General features: G+C 50.4%; 1 protein-coding gene across 1 annotated transcript in view; it reads right to left on the bottom strand.

Annotated features, from left to right (window-relative positions):
• Positions 1 to 3,077: 3,077 nt before the first annotated feature.
• LOC135094064 (roundabout homolog 2-like) overlaps positions 3,078 to 19,194 on the bottom strand; it is a 22,761-nt gene continuing 6,644 nt past the window's right edge. Inside the window, exons 2-4 of the mRNA XM_063993813.1 lie at positions 6,641 to 7,221; positions 4,964 to 6,493; positions 3,078 to 4,845 (exon numbers count right to left, since the gene is read on the bottom strand). Coding sequence (XP_063849883.1) covers positions 3,716 to 4,845; positions 4,964 to 6,493; positions 6,641 to 7,169 — 3,189 coding nt within the window. The 5' untranslated portion in view covers positions 7,170 to 7,221 and the 3' untranslated portion in view covers positions 3,078 to 3,715. The remainder of the gene's footprint in view (positions 4,846 to 4,963; positions 6,494 to 6,640; positions 7,222 to 19,194) is intronic.

The following is a 19,194-nucleotide window of genomic DNA, read 5'->3' as shown; positions in this document are numbered from 1 at the left end:
ATAACAATTAGCCATTAACCTGTCGGCCGCGTCACCTTGCCTCGAGTAAATGGACATCAGGTCGGGTCGTTTAACCTACCAAATTGCCCCTTACAGTGTCAGCTACGGCTTCTGGATAGTGCCAAATAGTGCCAAGTGCCATTCACGTCCGCAGCATTGTCTTTTTTTTTTTCTGTCTTGTATGTATTGTGTCTGTATTGTTTTATTTGTGGTTTAGTGTCATTGTATTTATTTTTTTTTCTGGTTGATGTTCACCTCTCTTTTCCCCTTCGTTGCAAAAGCACTTAGTATGATATTATTCTCTCTTTCTCTTTTATGCATTTTTTTTTTTTTTTTTTACACACGTAGTTTCCTTTGCGTTTTACTGTAGATGCATTTTTCGTGATGTATGTCTTTCAGTCCCTCCCTTCTCTCATCCTGTTTCATAGTCTGTCCACACTTCATGTTTTCAGTATACGCAGCTCCATGGTTACGCCTTTAACATTTTAAATTTCAGTAGAGTTTCCCTTGATTAATGTTTATCTTTCTTATCATCTTTCCCTTCTCCTTCTGATCATTTCCCAAGTTCGCGGTCGGTCAGTCACTTACTTACAACACCTGTCTCAAGACCATCTATTGCCCCCACCACCACCATCACCATCACCACTAAGCACTACTTCACTACCTCGTATGTCTTCCCGCGTCTCAACGTCCTTTCGCCTCCTCCATTATTCCCGCACACTGCTCGTTAAACAGATGATGGAATCGATTGTCACCCCACCACTACGACCGGGCCCGCTATCCACCCCGCCACGCGCCCCTCGACCCACAACAATCTGATAGGCGGTCTCATGCACTCACGGGAAGGAGTATTTTGTGCACTGAAGAGGAAAAAAACACCCGAAAAGAATACAATAATACCCTGATAATCCTTTCCGTGCAAGCGTTCCTTATCGCCTTAACGCCTCGCTGGAGTGCACGAAAAATTAGTCTCGCTTTGTCTTTTATCGCCGTAAGTCGCCGCCGCAGCTGAGGGACATGTGTAGATGGATTTTTATGGCGCCATGTCGACACGCAACAAGGAGGAGCGCCAGCCACGCCATTACTTTGCGCGCCGCCACGGGGTGACTCGCACACTGCAAGGATCACGATTGCTTGGCCAGGCGACGTTGATTGATAAGTTGTGTATAAAATCCATCTTCCCTCGGACCGGTTCTCAGCGCCGCGCCTCCCCCGACAAGACTGGAAATTGTATTAAGTGTTTATCAGGTTCGGAATCGGAGTTACATGGTCAGGCTGGTGGCGTATACATGGAGGCCAATTCTATAAGGGATAGTTTGCGCTGCATTCGTCTTAATTTGACATTCTAATGAAGAAGAACTGGGTTGGCGAGATTAGTTCCAAGTATGTATTTGTTTATCTAATTAATTAGTGACGCCTTCTGCGGGAGATAAGGTAACCTCCAGTATACACCTGCAGAAAGAAGCTCAGGTGAGTCACACAGGTGAATTATGGCCGTGATTACCTGCGTCCAGCTGGATAGAGTTGAGGTGAAGCAGGGGACGGGAAGGTGATGAGTTGAGTGATGGTGGCGATGATGAGGAGGGATGATAGTGGAGGTGATGGCGGTGGTGATGGTGGTGACATAAATGGTTTCGGTGATGATGAAGCAAGAAAATTTTTCGTTCCCTCTTCCTTGTTATTATCAGCCATCCTGTTTAATTTTCTCCTTTCTTTTCAGATTCTCTACCCCTCCCCCCTGTTCCTCCTCCTCATTTAACTTCACCTCCGCGTTTCCTCCCTCCTTCTCCAGCCAATCTCATCCCTCTTCCCCTCCAGTCATCAAGGAAATCCCGAAGCAATTGTCTTTTTTATCGTTATCAGATTCCTCGCCTGTCTTCGGCTTTTTCCTCTTATCACGCCACAATTTTCTCTTTCCTCCTATTTATCTCCTTCTCCTTCACCTCACAAATCTCTTTCATCACCAAATGCCCATTCAGCCCACCTCCTCCTCTCCTCCCTCCTCCTCCTCTTCCTCCTCCACGCCGATTACGGGACTCGTGAGGCGTCAGGACACTCCTTCAGGTAACTCACGGGACGGCAGGTGAAGATGGATGACGTAACCTGACACACACACACACACACACACACACACACACACACACAAACTCATTTCTCTTCTTTGCACTATATTAAAACAAATAAATACAGCTAACACAAACAACTAAAAACAAAGCAAAAAATAGTCAATTAGCAAATGTATAATATGGCAATAAAATACAACACATTATGCCTGACCTTAATCTAATCAGCCAAGGTGGTCCAGGTTCGAACCCCAGGAGCACTATGACCCTTCGATCCCCCCTCCCCCTTTCCTCTGTGTTCCTGCAGCTAATCCCCGGCACATACGCGGCGGCGGCGGCGACGTCCCCTCAGACCCATCTATCAGGCTCAGGGGGGAGGGGATAAGGGGTCGAGCGGAAGGGAGGAGGAGTGGGGAGAGGTGGGGGGTAAAAGAGTACGGTAAGGTCCTCATCTGACCCGCTCACTACCTCCTACTGACCCCCACCACCTCCAACTCCTGTGATGGAGTGGGTCGTGTCTTCCAGTATAAGGGTAGGAGGAGGAGGAGGAGGAGGAGGAGGTCAAGAAGGTGAGGGTGGGGACGGAGGCAATGAGTTGGAGGTGATGCATGGTGGGTTTATGCATGGAGTGTGTGAGCGGGTGTGTGGGTGTCTGGCGGAGTCGAGAAGAGACGGGGAGATGCGTGTGGGCCGCCGTGACGTGTGGTGGGGCGGGACGCGGGAAACCAAAGAGCAGAAAACAATATTGGCTAACAGCAAGGACACGAACACCACACACACACACGAAAAAAATTCTTCAGATTTACGAACATTTCTTAAGACCAGACAAAAATTAACTTGTAAATAAGAACAAGCCACTTCATCCCTCATCCCAATTCTCAGAAAAAAAAAAAAAAATCTTACTTTAATTACTGAGAAACCTGGGAAAAAAAGTTTAAATCCCAAGACTTGCTGGTTTCAAATGAACAATTCACAACTCAAAAACTCAGGGAATTGGTGCAAAAAAACACTTCCTGGCAGGCGAAGATGGATATTTTAATATAAAAATAATTTGGTATGTACATATATACAGGTGACTAGCGATGCGGGGCGCGGGGAAGGAGGAGGCCCTGGAGTGTCGGGGAGGGGCGGGGGCTATCACAGTGTGGCGGGGGGCGGACGGTAGGGTGTGCACTATACAGGCGGTGAGGCCTAGCTACTGCGTCTCGAGGGCATGGGGTCTCGTCTCGTTCACTAGGGTGTGGAAGGAATGGCTCACAGGCTGGGGGTCTCACCCACACTAGCGAGGCTGGGGTGCGGAAGGCCACTCCCGAGGGCACTCAGGGGTCTACAGTGTATCTAAAGGCTTTTTTTATATCCTGCGAATCTGCTAGGCTGTGATGTTCATAGGCTGAGGGGAAACAAAAGGAATGGGAGTCACGGCCCCTCAAGGTTCTGAGGGACAGGACGGGACACCATGAAGCACGGCAGCGCTTCAGTACCTTCCTTAACTACAGGGAGAGACTGAAGCCTGCCGGCCAGCACCACACCACTACGGTATAGTGGTCCAGGGGTTGACACCCGCTGCTCTCAGCACCGACGTTGTCCATATCACGTTCTCTTAAGTATCACTAGTGTCCTCAGGTCCCGCCAGAGGCTCTGCTGCACCATTTTTAATGTGTATTGCTGCGGGGCGGCTCCACTGGCCTTGGAGGGTGACAGTCCACGCGTACTCTGCGGGAGTTGGGCCCGCCGCCCCCTCCACCACCACCACCACTACCACCACCACCACCACCTGCAACTCCGCGAGCCTGAAGAGTACTGAAGGTGAGAAGACCATCACGCGGATTGCTGCACGGCGCCACCTGAGTGTACACGTCGTAGGTGTGTTCCGAGGCTCCGTCACACGGCCACTCGTACTGCTCAGACCCGCCCATGTTGTCGTATTGTGACGACGCTTTACGAGTGCCCTTGTAGGGACTGCTGACCGATGGATCACCCAAGTCGAGGTCTGGAGGCGGCGGGCAGGACGGGGGCGGCGGCAGGATGGCGGCCCAATTCACCTGCACGCCAGAGTCGTCGCTCTGATGGCGCCAGGGTGCGCCTTGCTTAAGGTGAGGCGAGGGTGGCGCTAGCAGGGCCGTGGTGGCGTAGGGCTCCGTGGCTTCGTTGGGCCTCTGCACTCGAGGCTCGGCGTACTCATTGGCCAGTTGGTCTGGCCGGAGGAGGCGTGTCGATGACAGGCTGGAGTCCTTGTCGCTTTCCGAGGGCCGCCACAGTTTGTGTTCACTGTACATGTTGACGGAGTGGTGGTCGGGGCAGAGGGACGGGTCCTGGTAAAGGGAGGGAGCATGGGGCGGGTTAGAAGGGGGTGCCTTATGCCGCAGCCTTCTCACATACCACAAGGTGACCAGGAACAGCACCACCACCAGCGGCACCAACAGGTAGGCCAGCCATGCAGGCTGGGGAGGCGCGTACAGCACAGAACCCGCACCTTCCTCCGCCGCCAGGGCCTCGTCTGTACTGCGGGTGTCGAGCAGCACAGGGTCGCTGGAGGGCCCCGGTCCCGCCCCGTTGAGGGCCGCCACCCTCACGGTGTAGAGGCGGCCCGGCAGGAGGCCGGTTGCCTCCAGCCAGGGCGACGCCACCGTCTGCGTGCTGTGGCTGCCGTTGTGGCTCAGCGTCACGCGGTAGCCCTGCAGCCGCCCGCGCACCGCCGTGCCCTCCACGCCCGTCCATTGGATGAGGACCGAACCCTCCTGGCGCCGCGCCACGCGCACGTCGCTGGGCGCCTCCAGCGGCACTGTGGGAAGAGACACAGGCGCGTGAGCTAGGCGCACACAGAAAGACAGACAGACAGATTGACTGACCGATAGACTCGGCAACAGACAAACAAGGGACTGAAAGACAGACACACTTACCGTCCTCGGGAGTGGTGAGCGAGTAGGAGTTGGAGGGCGTGCCTTCAACGCTGCGCCAGAAGGGCACCACAAAGAAGGTGTAGGGCGTGAAGGGCTGCAGGTCGTGCACCACGTGGGAGGAGGAGGAAGCTCCCAGTACGGTGGCCACCTGCACGCCCCCGCCCTCCCTCACAGAGTACACCAGCACGCCCTCCACCGCGCCCTCCGCCGGTGACAGGAACTCCCAGTTGAGCAGCACACTGTCGGGGGCGGTGGCCGAGGCTCCGCTGAGGGCGACCACGGGCCGGGAGAGGCGGCGGCGGGCCTGTCGCAGCTGGTCTGCATCGAGGCCTGACTCGCGGCGCGGCCTGGCGGTGACGGGCTCAGACCAAGGACTTGGGAAGGAGGCGCCGCGGCTGCTCACGGCGCGCACCAGGAAGGTGTAGGTGTGTCCGGGGGCGAGCTGGTCCACCACGCACGACTCCTGCGTGGTGACAGCGTCTGCCACGCGCCACTCTGGCCAGCCGCGGCGCCAGTACTCCACGGAGTACCACTGCGCCCACTCCCCGCCCTCCTGCGAGTTAGGCAGCCAGCTCAGCTGCACAGCCGTCTGGTTCACGTCCACCACCCGAGGCTTGGTGGGCGGCGCCGGCAGCAGCGGCAGCGGCTCGCTGTCCCCTGCGTCCTCAGACACGCGCAGCGCAGCACTCTGCTCCGCGTTGCCCGTCGACGCCTCCACGTGGCAGGAATAAACGCCAGCGTCGTCCGGACGCACGTCCTTGATGATGAGGGCGCCGTTGTCAGGCAGCGAGAAGCGAGGGTCGGTGCCCTGCGAGATTGAGCGTGCCGGAAGGTGCGTGGCAGCCCGGTAGTGCCAGGTGACCCGGGCCTCGGCCGCCTCGCTCACCACTTCACAGCGGAAGGTGACCGTGCCCCCGGGGGCCACCTTCTGGTCTTGAGGGCCCACACCCACCACGGGTGGGGGCAGGGCCAACACCACCACCATCTCCGCCCAGCCGCTCACGCCGCCGCCGCTGCTCACGCCCCAGCAGTAGTAGGTGCCGCTGTCCTCGGTGGCCGCCTGTCGCAGCTGGAGGGTGTGCCCGTCCTCGCTGACGGAGGCGCGGCCGCTGCTTTGGCCGGGAGCGAGGAGGGCGGTCCTGTCCAGCGTGGGGAGGCGCCACACCACCATCGGGTGCGGCTCGCCCTCCACGCGGCACGAGATTCTTGCGTCCTCGCCCGCCATGACCTGAAGGTGCTGCGGCCGCTGCGTCAGCTCGGGAGCGTCGACCACAGTGAGCGTGACCTTCGCGGAGGCCCTGCCCGCCTCGCTCTCAGCCTCACACACATACACGCCGGAGTCTGTGGCCGCCACCTCCCGCAGCACCAGGCGCTGCTCTTCCACAGCGGCGCGCCCTATTGGCATTTTCCCGTCCAGCCTCCGCCAAGTTACCATGGGAGAGGGAGACCCCTGTACCCGGCACGCCAGCTCCACCACCACGCCAGACGCTGCTGTCACGTTGGCAGGGCGCTCCTTGAACCAGGGCGGCGCTGCAGACAGAGAGAAACTCAGTGAGTGCAAACACTTTTTTTGGGTTCATGAAACGATGAAGACTTGAGTACAAAACAACACACACACACACACACACACACACACACACACACACACACACACACACACACACACGGGATACTCACTCATAATGGAGAGCGCCGTGGGTGGTGACTCGCGGGTTCCTGCAGCGTTGCGAGCACGACACACATAGACGGCCGAGTCTTTCTCCACGGCCTGGCTGATGACAAGGTCACCCTCCTCCGTGACGGTGACGCGTCGGGAGTCGCTCACCTGACGACCGTCTCTCAGCCAGGTGACCTCAGGGCGGGGGATGCCCCTGGGGGGCCGGCAGGGCAGGCTTACTGTGTCTCCCACGCGGGCCTTCACCTCAGGCTCCGCCACGCTCTGGAAGTCAGTGGCCAGCGTGGCCACGGTGAGGGTGGCGTTGCGGGAGCGCGTGGCGCCGTATCTGTTGGCGGCAACACACCAGTAGGTACCAGCGTCACTGTCCCTCCTGGTGGAAGTGACCCGGAGGAAGAAGAGGGAGCCTGAGGGCAGCAGCACACGGTGAGCGCGGGGATCCTGGGGTGAGGTGGTCACCTCCTCGCCGTCACGGAACCACCTGATGCGAGCGGCCCCCCGATGCTGCACAGTTGAGAGTGACCGGGTCATTGCGGGGCACCACCCACGCTGCTCGGGTGTTCCCGCAGCACCGGCGGGCCTTCTGTAACAACATAAAACAAGTCTATTAGGAATAACGTCAGTTTTACTCTTTACAGAAGCCATGACCACCCTGCTCCTGAATCTTCTATATGCCCGAAAGGTCCCAGATGCTCCATAGCCACCTACAAAGACTTACAAGTACCACCCGTCATCCGCCACAACGCAGACCCCACCCGCGGGTGGCGGCAAGTCGTCAGAGGCAGAAACATATTTGGAATGAACATTGAAGCCAAACATCGCAGCGACGTTCCTTGGACGATAACCAGATTCTGTCCCATCCCATTCCTTCAAAGCACATACTCAAACCAAACTGCTGCGTTCATTAATCTCTCTCTCTCTCTCTCTCTCTCTCTCTCTCTCTCTCTCTCTCTCTCTCTCTCTCTCTCTCTCTCTCTCTCTCTCTCTCTCTCTCTCTCTCTCTCTCTCTCTGGCTACTTTATGGGGCACTCATATCTTACCATAGGACACACGCATGTAATAGGAGAACAAATTTTCCCCTCCACCACATGTCACCTCCACCTACTACGAATCTACTCGTATCCACCTTAATTTTTTTTAGTCCACAACGTACATTATTGACATTAATTAAACTCTCTCTCTCTCTCTCTCTCTCTCTCTCTCTCTCTCTCTCTCTCTCTCTCTCTCTCTCTCTCTCTCTCTCTCTCTGACATTGATTTATAAGACACAGAACTATGCTTGCAAAAATTAATTCTGTCACATAGTCTTTCTCTTCATTACTGTTGCTTCACATTTATGTCCCCGCAACACCATTAAACTTATCTCTCTCTCTCTCTCTCTCTCTCTCTCTCTCTCTCTCTCTCTCTCTCTCTCTCTCTCTCTCTCTCTCTACGAACCACTCCCTGTGCCAGAAGGTAATGTAACTTTACGATTATTTAACTCAAACTAATAAGGCCAAATTAGAGTGATTATTTCTCTCTCTCTCTCTCTCTCTCTCTCTCTCTCTCTCTCTCTCTCTCTCTCTCTCTCTCTCTCTCTCTCTCTCTCTACACGCCTAACATTCTCCCTAACCTCAAAAGAAAAATACCAATAGAACAGGAATGCTAACAATGATCTTAACCTTATTCTCTATCCCTCTTTACACACACACACACACACACACACATACACACACACACACACACACACACACACACACACACACACACACACAGGCCTGCACACGCACACCCACGCACGCACGCACATTAGCCTTCTCACAATACGGTAAGGTGGAGCTGGGAGGTAATTGCAGCGTTGCAGTGGTGGCCGCGTCGTTGTGTTGGTGGCAATGCACTAGGCAACCCCTCTAAATGGTTATTGAGGCGCCGGTAAATGTTCACCAGCTCTCTCTCTCTCTCTCTCTCTCTCTCTCTCTCTCTCTCTCTCTCTCTCTCTGGGCAGTCAATGGAAACGAAAAAATATAACATAACAAAGGAAAATGAGTCTCGAGTGTTCTATCCCTAACCTACGTTAAATATTTTTCTTTTCTCTCCCCTCTTTTTCTTTCTCAAGTGGGCTGAAACTGTATTTGCGGAGAGAGGAAGGTGAAGGCGTGGTGTTGTGCGGCGTGATGTGGTAATGGTGTGGAAAAGTGACACGTGTACATGGAAATGTTTGTGAAATATGTGGGAAATTCTGTACTAGACGAATGAGGAAGAGGAGCAGAAGGAGGACGAGGTCGGAGGTGGTGGTGGTGGTGGTGGTGGTGGTGATGGTGGTGGTGTAGGTGCCTGCCAGTTCCTGATACACCCGGGGCGACAGGTGAGTGAGGGCGCCTGCTATTGCTATTTACTGGGTGGCGGTGCGTGATGGGGATGGCGGCGGTGGCGGTGGTGGTAATGGATGTGGCTGTGGCGAAGGTGGTGGTGGTCGCGTCGGTTGGAATGTTGCGGCAATGGTGGTGGTGGTGGTTGTGAAAAAGCTCCCTATAATCAGGTCAAGATGAGAGATTATCAGATTATTATTCCCTGCTGAACACGTAAAATTCCCTTAATCGGTTTGGGCTCGCGAGGCTTAGAGGGAAGGAAGGAAAGAAGGGGAAGAAAGGGGAGGGGAAGGCGGGAGGTGACAAGAATGAGCAGCGAAAGAGGAAAGAAAAGATAAGGAGAGAATTGAAACAGACATGACGGAACAGAAGCTATGAAAAAAAAAAAAGAAGAGAAGGGTGGAATGAAATAAAAAAAATAATGATGAAGGGAAGGATAAGCAGAATGAGAAGACGGTAAAGAATAGCATGAGAACAAAGATTGGCAAACGAATGTATAAACGATGGAGGAAAAGAAAGTGGATAAGAATGAACAAAAATAGAAAACGATGTGAGGATAAGAAAAACAAAGAGAAAAAACATGTAGCAATTGGAAAAGAAAAGAGGATCTGAATAATAGTGGATAAGGAGGTGGATGGGAAGTGATGAGGAAGGGAGAGTGGACAATGAAGGGAAGGAAGGATCATGGGAGAGGAGGGGGAGGAGGATGAGGAAGGGAGAGTGGAGGGTGTGTGGCAGAGGAGGTGGTCCTTGGAGGTTGGCTAGAGTCGTGTTGCGTGGTCACATTACCTCCCTTCCCTTCCTTCCTCCTTCCCTCCCTCCCTCCCTCACCACTCCCTTCTCTTCATTCATCCTTCAAACGCACGCCACTACTGTTACTGCTACTGCTACCACACACACACACACACACACACACACACACACACACACACGTTCACAGTTCAAGATCCCCTCTTTTTTTTTTTTTATTTCTTCTTTCTTTCTTCTTCCTCCACATCCTAATCCTCTCCGTCCTCCTCCTCCCCCTCCTCGCGCCCATCCAAAGATTCAAGGTATCAAATAACCATCAATCTCTTCTAAACGACTCGATAACGCAAAAGACCTCAAACTCAAGTGGCCGAATGTGTTTTCTTTTTTATCTGTGTGTGTGTGTGTGTGTGTGTGTGTGTGTGTGTGTGTGTGTGTGTGTGTGTGTGTGTGTGTGTGTGTGTGTGTGTGTGTGTGTGTGTGTGTGTGTGTGTATACGAACACTTTTGAAGAATGAGTAGAATGAGTAAATCGAAAAGAACGAAGAAGAGAAGGAAGAAGACGAAGATGAAGAATAGGATAGGGACAAGGACGAAAAGGAAACAAAAAAAGAGGGAAAAGAAAAATGAAAAAAAGAACAAAGAAGAATGGAAAAGGGATTAATATTAAGTACAAGAATAAAAAAACACTATTCATTTTTAAATTAATTCAAAACAGAACTGAAATGAAAACCAAGAGGAGAAGGAACCGGAGGCAGAGGAGGTGGATGAAGAAAATAATGAGGACGAGATAAGCAGAAAGAAAGAGAGAAAACAGATACAAAAAAGAAGAGAGGAGGAAAAAAAAATGAAATGGTATATCCGGAGTAGAGTCACACATGTCCCCATCCCATTCCACATGTCTCTCTCTCTCTCTCTCTCTCTCTCTCTCTCTCTCTCTCCTCTCTCTCTCTCTCTCTCTCTCTCTCTCTCTCTCTCTCACGACACCTTAATGACTACACCCACAAAGACCCTCCCACACAATCTCCCCCCTTGTTTCTTTTCTCCCCTTCATTTCCCCTCCGTCACCCCCTCCCGCGTGACCCCCGCCAGTCACGAACATTCCTGGGCTCCCCTCACGGTCCACCAGTTAATTACAGGACAACAGTAAGACAGGTGTAGGGAAGGCGAGGCATTCCGGGCCTGACGGTGACTGAATGGAGGGAAAAAATGTGTTTACTATATGGTATCTACGAACTGCGGGTGTGGGCCTCTCTCTCTCTCTCTCTCTCTCTCTCTCTCTCTCTCTCTCTCTCTCTCTCTCTCTCTCTCTCTCTCTCTCTGAAGTTACATATAAGTACTACCGTTTCTCTTTTTCTGTGAAGGGAAAACTCTGCCTTAATACAGAATGGCTAATACAAGTAAGCTGAGGAGTGATAGACATACACCACAGCCATTCTATTCCGACGTGCCAGAATGGGGATGAAAGGATGGGGAATTACTGCCATCAATACATAAACCCGGAAAGCGTAAGGCAAGAAAGACAACATCTGCTAGAACGACAGGTACGTGAACATTTGGAGGGACATATCGCTCTATCCTATGAAATCTAATCACAAAGAATACCTCAAAAAAAAAGAAAAAAAAAGATAACGATTTCTAAACACCTCTATATCTGTGTCTATATAAAGGAAGGACACTGAGTGGGGTCCAAGTGAGTTCCAGCATGTTTCTTATTAATCACCTCGTAGTAGTCTTAACTGAAATTCGTTAAAGATGCCGTGACGCTGACCAGTTAGTGTGTGTGTGTGTGTGTGTGTGTGTGTGTGTGTGTGTGTGTGTGTGTGTGTGTGTGTGTGTGTGTGTGTGTGTGTGTGTGTGTGTACATTGCCTAATGGACGTTCGGAATCATTAATTATAGCGTGATTATCTTGCATTTTTGTGGCTAACATATCAGGAGAGAGAGAGAGAGAGAGAGAGAGAGAGAGAGAGAGAGAGAGAGAGAGAGAGAGAGAGAGAGAGAGAGAGAGAGAGAGAGAGAGAGAGAATGGGGAATCCCTTTTATCTATGGACCTTCTTTTCTTCATTGTAATCCTCTCCGTCCCTTCCTCTTCCTTGCCTTCAGCACCCAACGGTTCCTTCTCCGTTTCGCTTCCTTCACCTTTCTTCCCTCCTTCCTGTTTACCCTCATCGCCATTTATTTTCCTTCTACTGGCACGCAACCTTATCTCAACACACACACACACACACACACACACACACACACACACACACACACACACATTAATACACCTTTCACCTCTAAAAACCTGAAAGCATTACATTAATCACAGTAATTCTCCACTCTGCTTCCAGTCATTCCTCCCTTTCCTTCATTCCTTCCCTCGCCTTCCCCTTCCCATCTAACCCTCCCGGCAGGTCTCCACTCCCTCCGGTGCTGCCAGTCCCCCTCCCCCCTTCAATGACATATGGACGACGCCCCCGCCGCTGACAGCTACACGGGGACCTATTCACACACATCATAAAGCGGCGACACTGAGGCATAAACGTCTGCCACATAAGACCCTCACTTTAGGACAGAGAGAGAGAGAGAGAGAGAGAGAGAGAGAGAGAGAGAGAGAGAGAGAGAGAGAGAGAGAGAGAGAGAGAGAGAGAGAGAGAGAGAGAGGTACTATTCATTCCTTTCCTTCCAGGTCATTGATTCTGTTTGCTTGCCCACCTGTCTGTCTGTCTGTTTGTTTGCCTGTCTGTCTATCTGTAACTTTTGTAGTGCTTTTATCACCCGTCATTGTTGTTGTTGTTTTTTTTTTGTTATACGTACGTTATTCTATTTAAATCCTTCTTTTTTTATCAAATTTGTATGAATCTGAGTTTATTTCAGTTCGTTAGAATAGAAAGATTCTTCGTATTCTATCCTTTTACACACACACACACACACACACACACACACACACACACACACACACACACACACAACCATTCTCTTTCTCTCTCTCTCTCTCTCTCTCTCTCTCTCTCTCTCTCTCTCTCTCTCTCTCTCTCTCTCTCTCTCTCTCTCTCTCGCGTAATAATGACCACAGCGTCGCCTTGTGTTTCCCGGGCGGGCCACCAAAAAGCCCTTGCCCCTATATGCGGCGCCGGGGACTAATGGCCCTCACTATTACGGGCCAGCGTGTATTAATGGCGCGCAGTGTTTAGCGTCGAGGATATTAACGTGGCGGGTGTGAACGGTGCGCGGGAGATGAAGGGCTACGTGAAGGAGGCGGCGACGGACACGGGCCACGAGAAGAGGGAAATGGGGAGGTGAGGTGGGGGGTGCGATTCCTCTTGCGGGAGAATGGGAGGGCGTGGAGCAGAATGGGAGACGGTGACGAAGTGATGCTTAGAAGGGGTGTAGGTAGGGAGGGTGAGGGAAGGTTCAGGTGCTGTGTCTTATGGTGAGAGGGTGAAAGGTGTGACGCATGGGAGAGAAGGGAGAGGTGGTAGTGGGTGACGGTGACAAAGTGTTTCATTGAGGGAAGTGACGGGAGGAGACGGGAAGATGGCATGAAGGTGATGAGATACCTATGGGGAAGAGAAAAATAATGTGTATATGTGTACGGTGTTTTCCTTTGAGCTACGTAGGTGGTGTGGTGTTTCTCTGACTTATCGATGAGGTGTAGGTATGCTGTCCTTGCCTGACCTGTGAGGAGTATGATTTGTGAATGGATGAGTGTATATGTTTTTTTTTTTTTTTTTATCCTGTGTTTGTGTTGTGATGTTTCCTATATGAATTTCGTAGGTGATGTGTCTTTTTAACTACGAGTATAAGGTCAGCTGTAACTATGAAACCTTTACATATCCTGTGTCTGTGTAAGAGTTATGATTTAGTGATGTTTTTCTACCTATATGAGGATGAGGAGAGTCACGTGTTTTGTGAATGGGTGAGAATGTGTACAGTTTCCTTGCTTATCCCGTGTTTGTGTTGTGAGAATCTTCCTATAGATGTGATGAGGAGGTATAATATGTCTTCTTTTTCAGTGTGGAATATAGGAAGAGTGTACTTTCTTTGTGTTGGAAGTGCAGGTATGAGGTATTGCCTTGGACGCGCGTGGCAGAGGAAGATAACATGCTGCGGAGTGTGGCGTGCCGTGGCAAGCAGGCAGGAGCTTCTGGCACTGAGAGAGAGCATGTGGTTCTGCAACTGCTTAGTGAGACAGATTGGAGAGGTAGAGCGTGGCCTGGGTCACACACACACACACACACACACACACACACACACACACACACACACATACACACAAACACACACACGTAGCAAGGTAATAAATTAGAGGCGGGACGTGATGGAGTGAAGAAACACGTGCTAGCGGTACTTCATAACACTACAAACAAGTGTTACGTGACGCTATTATGCAAAACCAAGCCTGGTGGGAACGAGCAAACCGTTTCTCCCAGACGTGAATAAAAAAAAAAAAAAGAGTAGCTACGAAGGTTTCCTCAGAGTCCTCATTCCTATTCCTACAAGAGCCGAGGGATAAACGAGACTAAGACAGTTTAATTCCGCTGCGCCGCTCTCGTGGGATTGCTTATCTTACTACTACGTGTTTCCGTGCTAGTCTATCTGCCTCGCTACACCTTCCCTTTATTATTGCGTGAGACCTGTGTGTGTGTGTGTGTGTGTGTGTGTGTGTGTGTGTGTGTTGTGACGATGGTGTGGCTGCGTGACCATTAATCAATACTTCTACTGTCTTTCCTACACCCCTCCTCATTAACAAGACAAAGACACTTCTGCAAACTATGAAAAAGGGAGGAAAGTTAGGGAGACGTGTGTGTGTGTGTGTGTGTGTGTGTGTGTGTGTGTGTGTGTGTGTGTGTGTGTGTGTGTGTGTGTGTGTGTGTGTGTGTGTGTGTGAGACGATGGACAGAGCTGTAAAAAATATTCATATAAAAAAGCAAGTCCTGACACGTCCCGAACACAAAGAAGGAGAAAGTGCTGTGAAAAATAGAGCAAGAAATGGAAGAAAAATAAAGTCCTATTGAAAGGAAGATAAAAAGCGTGACAGTAAAAGGGAGGAGCTATGCAAAGAGAAACAATAACACCAACTATTTTTCCCCATTCTTCTCCCCCACTTTTGCTTCACTTCTCTAAATACTGTCCTTTCCTTTCCCCCTTCATGTTTTTCTTCACCCCGTTCCTTCCCTCGCTACTGACCTCACTTCCCTTGCCTTTCCTCCACCAACCATCACGACATCCATTCAACACTCTATCCACTCTGTTTCCATCTCAGCATCCCCCTCCTTCTCCTTCCCTTCCCTTCCCCTCATCCCTTGCCACCGTCCGTCTTTCCTGCTAACCCACCCTTCCCCTTCCCGTTCTTCCTCAACCCATCTCCACTTCCACCACTCTTTCCCCTCCCTCCCTCCTGCCCACAGCCAGCCACCATAACCACACCACGGGTCCTACCGAGATAATGAAAATCTGGCTCGTCTCCTACCAAAAACAGCAAAAATAAAAATAAATAAATAAAAAATATTACCCAGTTGCAATCATCACTGCCTCTCCTCCTCCTCCTCCTCTTCTTCTTCTTCTTCTTCTTGTCCCTCGATGTTTCAGTTCATTGTTGCTTGCCTTCTTTTTTTTCTATCCTTTCCTCTCTGTTTCTTTTTCAGTTTTCATTTTCATTTTTTTTTCCCATCTCTCTGCTTCACTGATTCCATTCACTATCTCTTATCTCATGAAAACCACCTTCAAACTCTTACAAAAATCTCTCTCTCTCTCTCTCTCTCTCTCTCTCTCTCTCTCTCTCTCTCTCTCTCTCTCTCTCTCTCTCTCTCTCTCTCTCTCTCTCTCATTGTACCCTGCCAGGCTCGGAGGCAATTGCAAGTCCGTAGTTGCTCCGCTCAAGTCGACAAGATCCTGTCCGCTCCATTCATCATCATCCTGTCACTCTGTCCTTTCTGGCTGGTGTGTGTGTGTGTGTGTGTGTGTGTGTGTGTGTGTGTGTGTGTGTGTGTGTGTGTGTGTGTGTGAGAGAGAGAGAGAGAGAGAGAGAGAGAGAGAGAGAGAGAGAGAGAGAGAGAGAGAGAGAGAGAGAGAGAGAGAGAGAGAGAGAGAGAGAGAGAGAGAGAGAGAGAGAGAGAGGGGCTGACTGACAGATAAGAGAGGCAGACAGACAGAAAACACACGCACACAGACGACTTACTGTTACTACGGAACAAAATACGATCAATACATGATACAAAAACTAGACTATACAAATAAGCAAAAGGCAGAGGACAGATAGCAAACACTCACAAAATTTCCATAAGGCAAACAAACATGGACGGACAAGTAAAAGGGGACACACACACAAAGGAAACAGTTATATGATATGAGCATTTGATTGTACAGAGCGAGGGAGGAAAGGGAAGACGAGAAGGAAAAGAAGGGGAAGGGTTTGGATGTAGGAAAGAAGGGAGACAGACAGAAAGATGGGATGTCGACAGGATTGGAAAAGATGTCTGTGATGAATAAAAAAAAAAGGTAGAGAGGAGAGAAAGATAGGGAAAGAAACAATAGAGGAAGAGAGGAGAGGAAAGAAAGGAGAAGAGAGGAGAGGAAAGAAAGGATGAAGGAATGAGGGAATAGTAGAAGCCAAAAGGAAGTAAAGGGGAGAGATGAGGGAGAAAATGAGTAACCCCAGATTAAGCCTTCTCTTCTTTCCTGCCTTTATTTCTCCCATTCCTGCCTTTGCCCCCTCAGTTCTCCTCACCTACAGAGCCATGAATTCTGATGGTACGGTGAGGGTGATTGTGGTGGTGGTGGTGGTGGTTACCTTTAATGCTGCAGTTAGTTGTACGTGATGGTTATGGTAGTTATGGAGCTAAGCAAAACTGCAGTAGTAGTAGTAGTAGTAGTAGTAGTAGTAGCGAGTCATCAATATCAACCACAGTGACCTTCTCCCCTTCATTATCCCTTCGTCCTTCCCTCTCCCCTTCCCTTCTCCTTTGCCCCTTACATAAGAAAAAAACCACCACCACCTTACTCCTCTTTCCTACCCCTTGAGTGGTGCCCTTTCGCCTCCACCCTCCCTCCCACACACCCACCCGCCCTTCCCTCTCGTCTTCCCTCCCGCAACCAACCCTGCCTGCCTGTCTCTCCCTCATGACCCGTTACGAGCTGTTACTGCCCTCGGAAGCACTAATCTGAGTTATTTCCTTCTCGCAGCGTGGTGGTCCTTTGTTACCATCCCGTTACTGTGAGTCTCACCTGTGTTGCAATATTTACCTGACCTTATAAACTTTTTTTTTGTTATTTATTTGTATCCCTATAAGTACTACGGCATTGGTCTTATTGTATAGATGTCATTGAAGGATTTGATTAAGTTAAGGGTAGTTATCGTTATCAAGGGATTATCTATTTACTTATCCACCAGAATTATATCTTGTTTACTTTATGACTAACTAAAAGATGATTAGATAAAGTTTGTAAGCTGCCTGTACTACTTAATGACTTATTATCCTTCTGCCCTCACTTCTTCTTGGTTTTACTGTTTACATCACGTACATGCCATTCATACCTTTGCTTCTTCAATACCTTTCTTTGCTTAACCCTGCCACTGTGTTATTTTCCGAGACACTTTTACCTCACTACATCATATTAACTATTAGCCTCCTTCATGCAGTATGTTTTTAGCCTCCCTCACTCTTGACATCACTTAGTTATTCCAGCCGTCATTCATATCGTCGCGCTCCAATACCCACCTTTGCCTAATACTGTCCTGTCAGGGGGCCTTGTTGTGCCTTTCTGAGACACTGTTACCGCACCATTAGTCTTCCATTCTCCTCCCGTCACCCTCCCCTTGCCTCGTCCGTCACTCTACTTCGTTACTAAGGATCGTTACACTCTGGAAGGTTGCTGCTGTTTCCCCCTCCCCCTTCGTTGTCACTCCTCCGTCCCCCGTCCATCCAGGTGTGTGTGAATGGCTGCTGCACTGCCAGACAATGCTTAGCCACGAAAGCGAGAGCGAGAGAGAGAGAGAGAGAGAGAGAGAGAGAGAGAGAGAGAGAGAGAGAGAGAGAGAGAGAGAGTGTAACAAGACTTCGAAATATAGAGAATGGTACAAGTAATCACAGTCTCCCATCCCCTTCCTGATGTCCCGTGAAGTCCCTCAACTAATTATCTCCCACAAGTTGGCTTCTGAAGAATTACCTTTTGTCTCTCCGCCTCGGGATTGGGACGACAGGTGTACTATTGGTCCAGACATAAGGTTTGGGTGATGAGAAAGGGAACAGGTGGGGAAGGAGAGGAGACTTGGGTAACATGGTGACTGTGTGTGTGTGTGTGTGTAATTGTGAGGGTGGCTAGAGAGCGTGATGTTGGAATTGGACGAGTGGGAGGAAAAAAAGAGCATGTTGAGAGAGAGAGAGAGAGAGAGAGAGAGAGAGAGAGAGAGAGAGAGAGAGAGAGAGAGAGAGAGAGAGAGAGAGAGAGAGAGAGAGAGAGAGAGAGGTGAGGTAAGGGAGACTAAAGAAGTAAAGTAAGGGTGTGTTATAGTAATGAAAAACAAATGTGGATGAGATAATACGCAAGAAGGACATTTGAGAGCAGACGGAGGATGACGAGAAGGAGAAGGGACACTCATTAAGGAAAAAAAGAAGCAAAAACACCTCAAATATTTGCCTTAATTATAGGACAGGCGTTCGGAGCGTTCTGCCACAGCCGTCACCCTCAGCAATATTCCCTCCCCTCCTTCCCTCTCTTCCCTCCCTCCCCCCATCGCTCCCTCCACCAGCTGTTGCGCCGCCCCTGGGGACCGACCCGTCTGACCACCACCACCACCACCACCATCACCGCCGCCACCGCCACCTCCACCGCCCACCACCATTGCCTCCTTGAATAAATTATGATTAGCCGACCTGTAACTGGCCTGGGAATGATACACCTGGCCATGGATTCAGACAGACAGGAGGGCGGGGACACGATGGATGGCGGGGACGGGAAGACCACCACCACCACCACCACCACCGCAGGACAGGATAGTGAAGGAGAAGAACGGGACGAGAGGACAGAGAGGGTTCACGTCTGACCTCTCACCGGATAAGACTAAGTGGCGGCAAGGATAGGAGGACCAAGCCGCTGTTTTGGCCGATAAGGGCGAGTGAAGGAGAGGAAGGGACGCGAAGGAGTGCTATAACGGATAGATGAAAGTAGGAGAGGAGGAAGAGGGCAAGAAACGAGAGGTGTGGGATATACTGCCTGATTAAGAGGGAGAAGGAAGGCAAGAGGAAGAAGGAAAGAGTAAAAGTAAGAACAAGAAGCGCAAGAGGGTGTAGGATGGTGCTTAAACGGAAGAAGGGAGAGGGGAGAAAATGGAAGATCAGTGGAAAATAAAGGATAAATAGGGAGAGAAGAAGAAACGAGGTAAAACACATAAAAAGGAGGAAGGAAAAGGGAAGGGGAAACAGAAAATTAGTGAGAAGTAGAGGGGAAAATAAGTCGAGAGATGAAGACAGGAAATAC

The sequence above is a fragment of the Scylla paramamosain genome, chromosome 3 (assembly GCF_035594125.1).
Source record: "Scylla paramamosain isolate STU-SP2022 chromosome 3, ASM3559412v1, whole genome shotgun sequence".
NCBI classification, from domain to species: Eukaryota; Metazoa; Arthropoda; class Malacostraca; order Decapoda; family Portunidae; genus Scylla; species Scylla paramamosain.
Note: the sequence above shows the minus strand (reverse complement) of the source record. Positions and strands in the feature narration are given on the sequence as shown.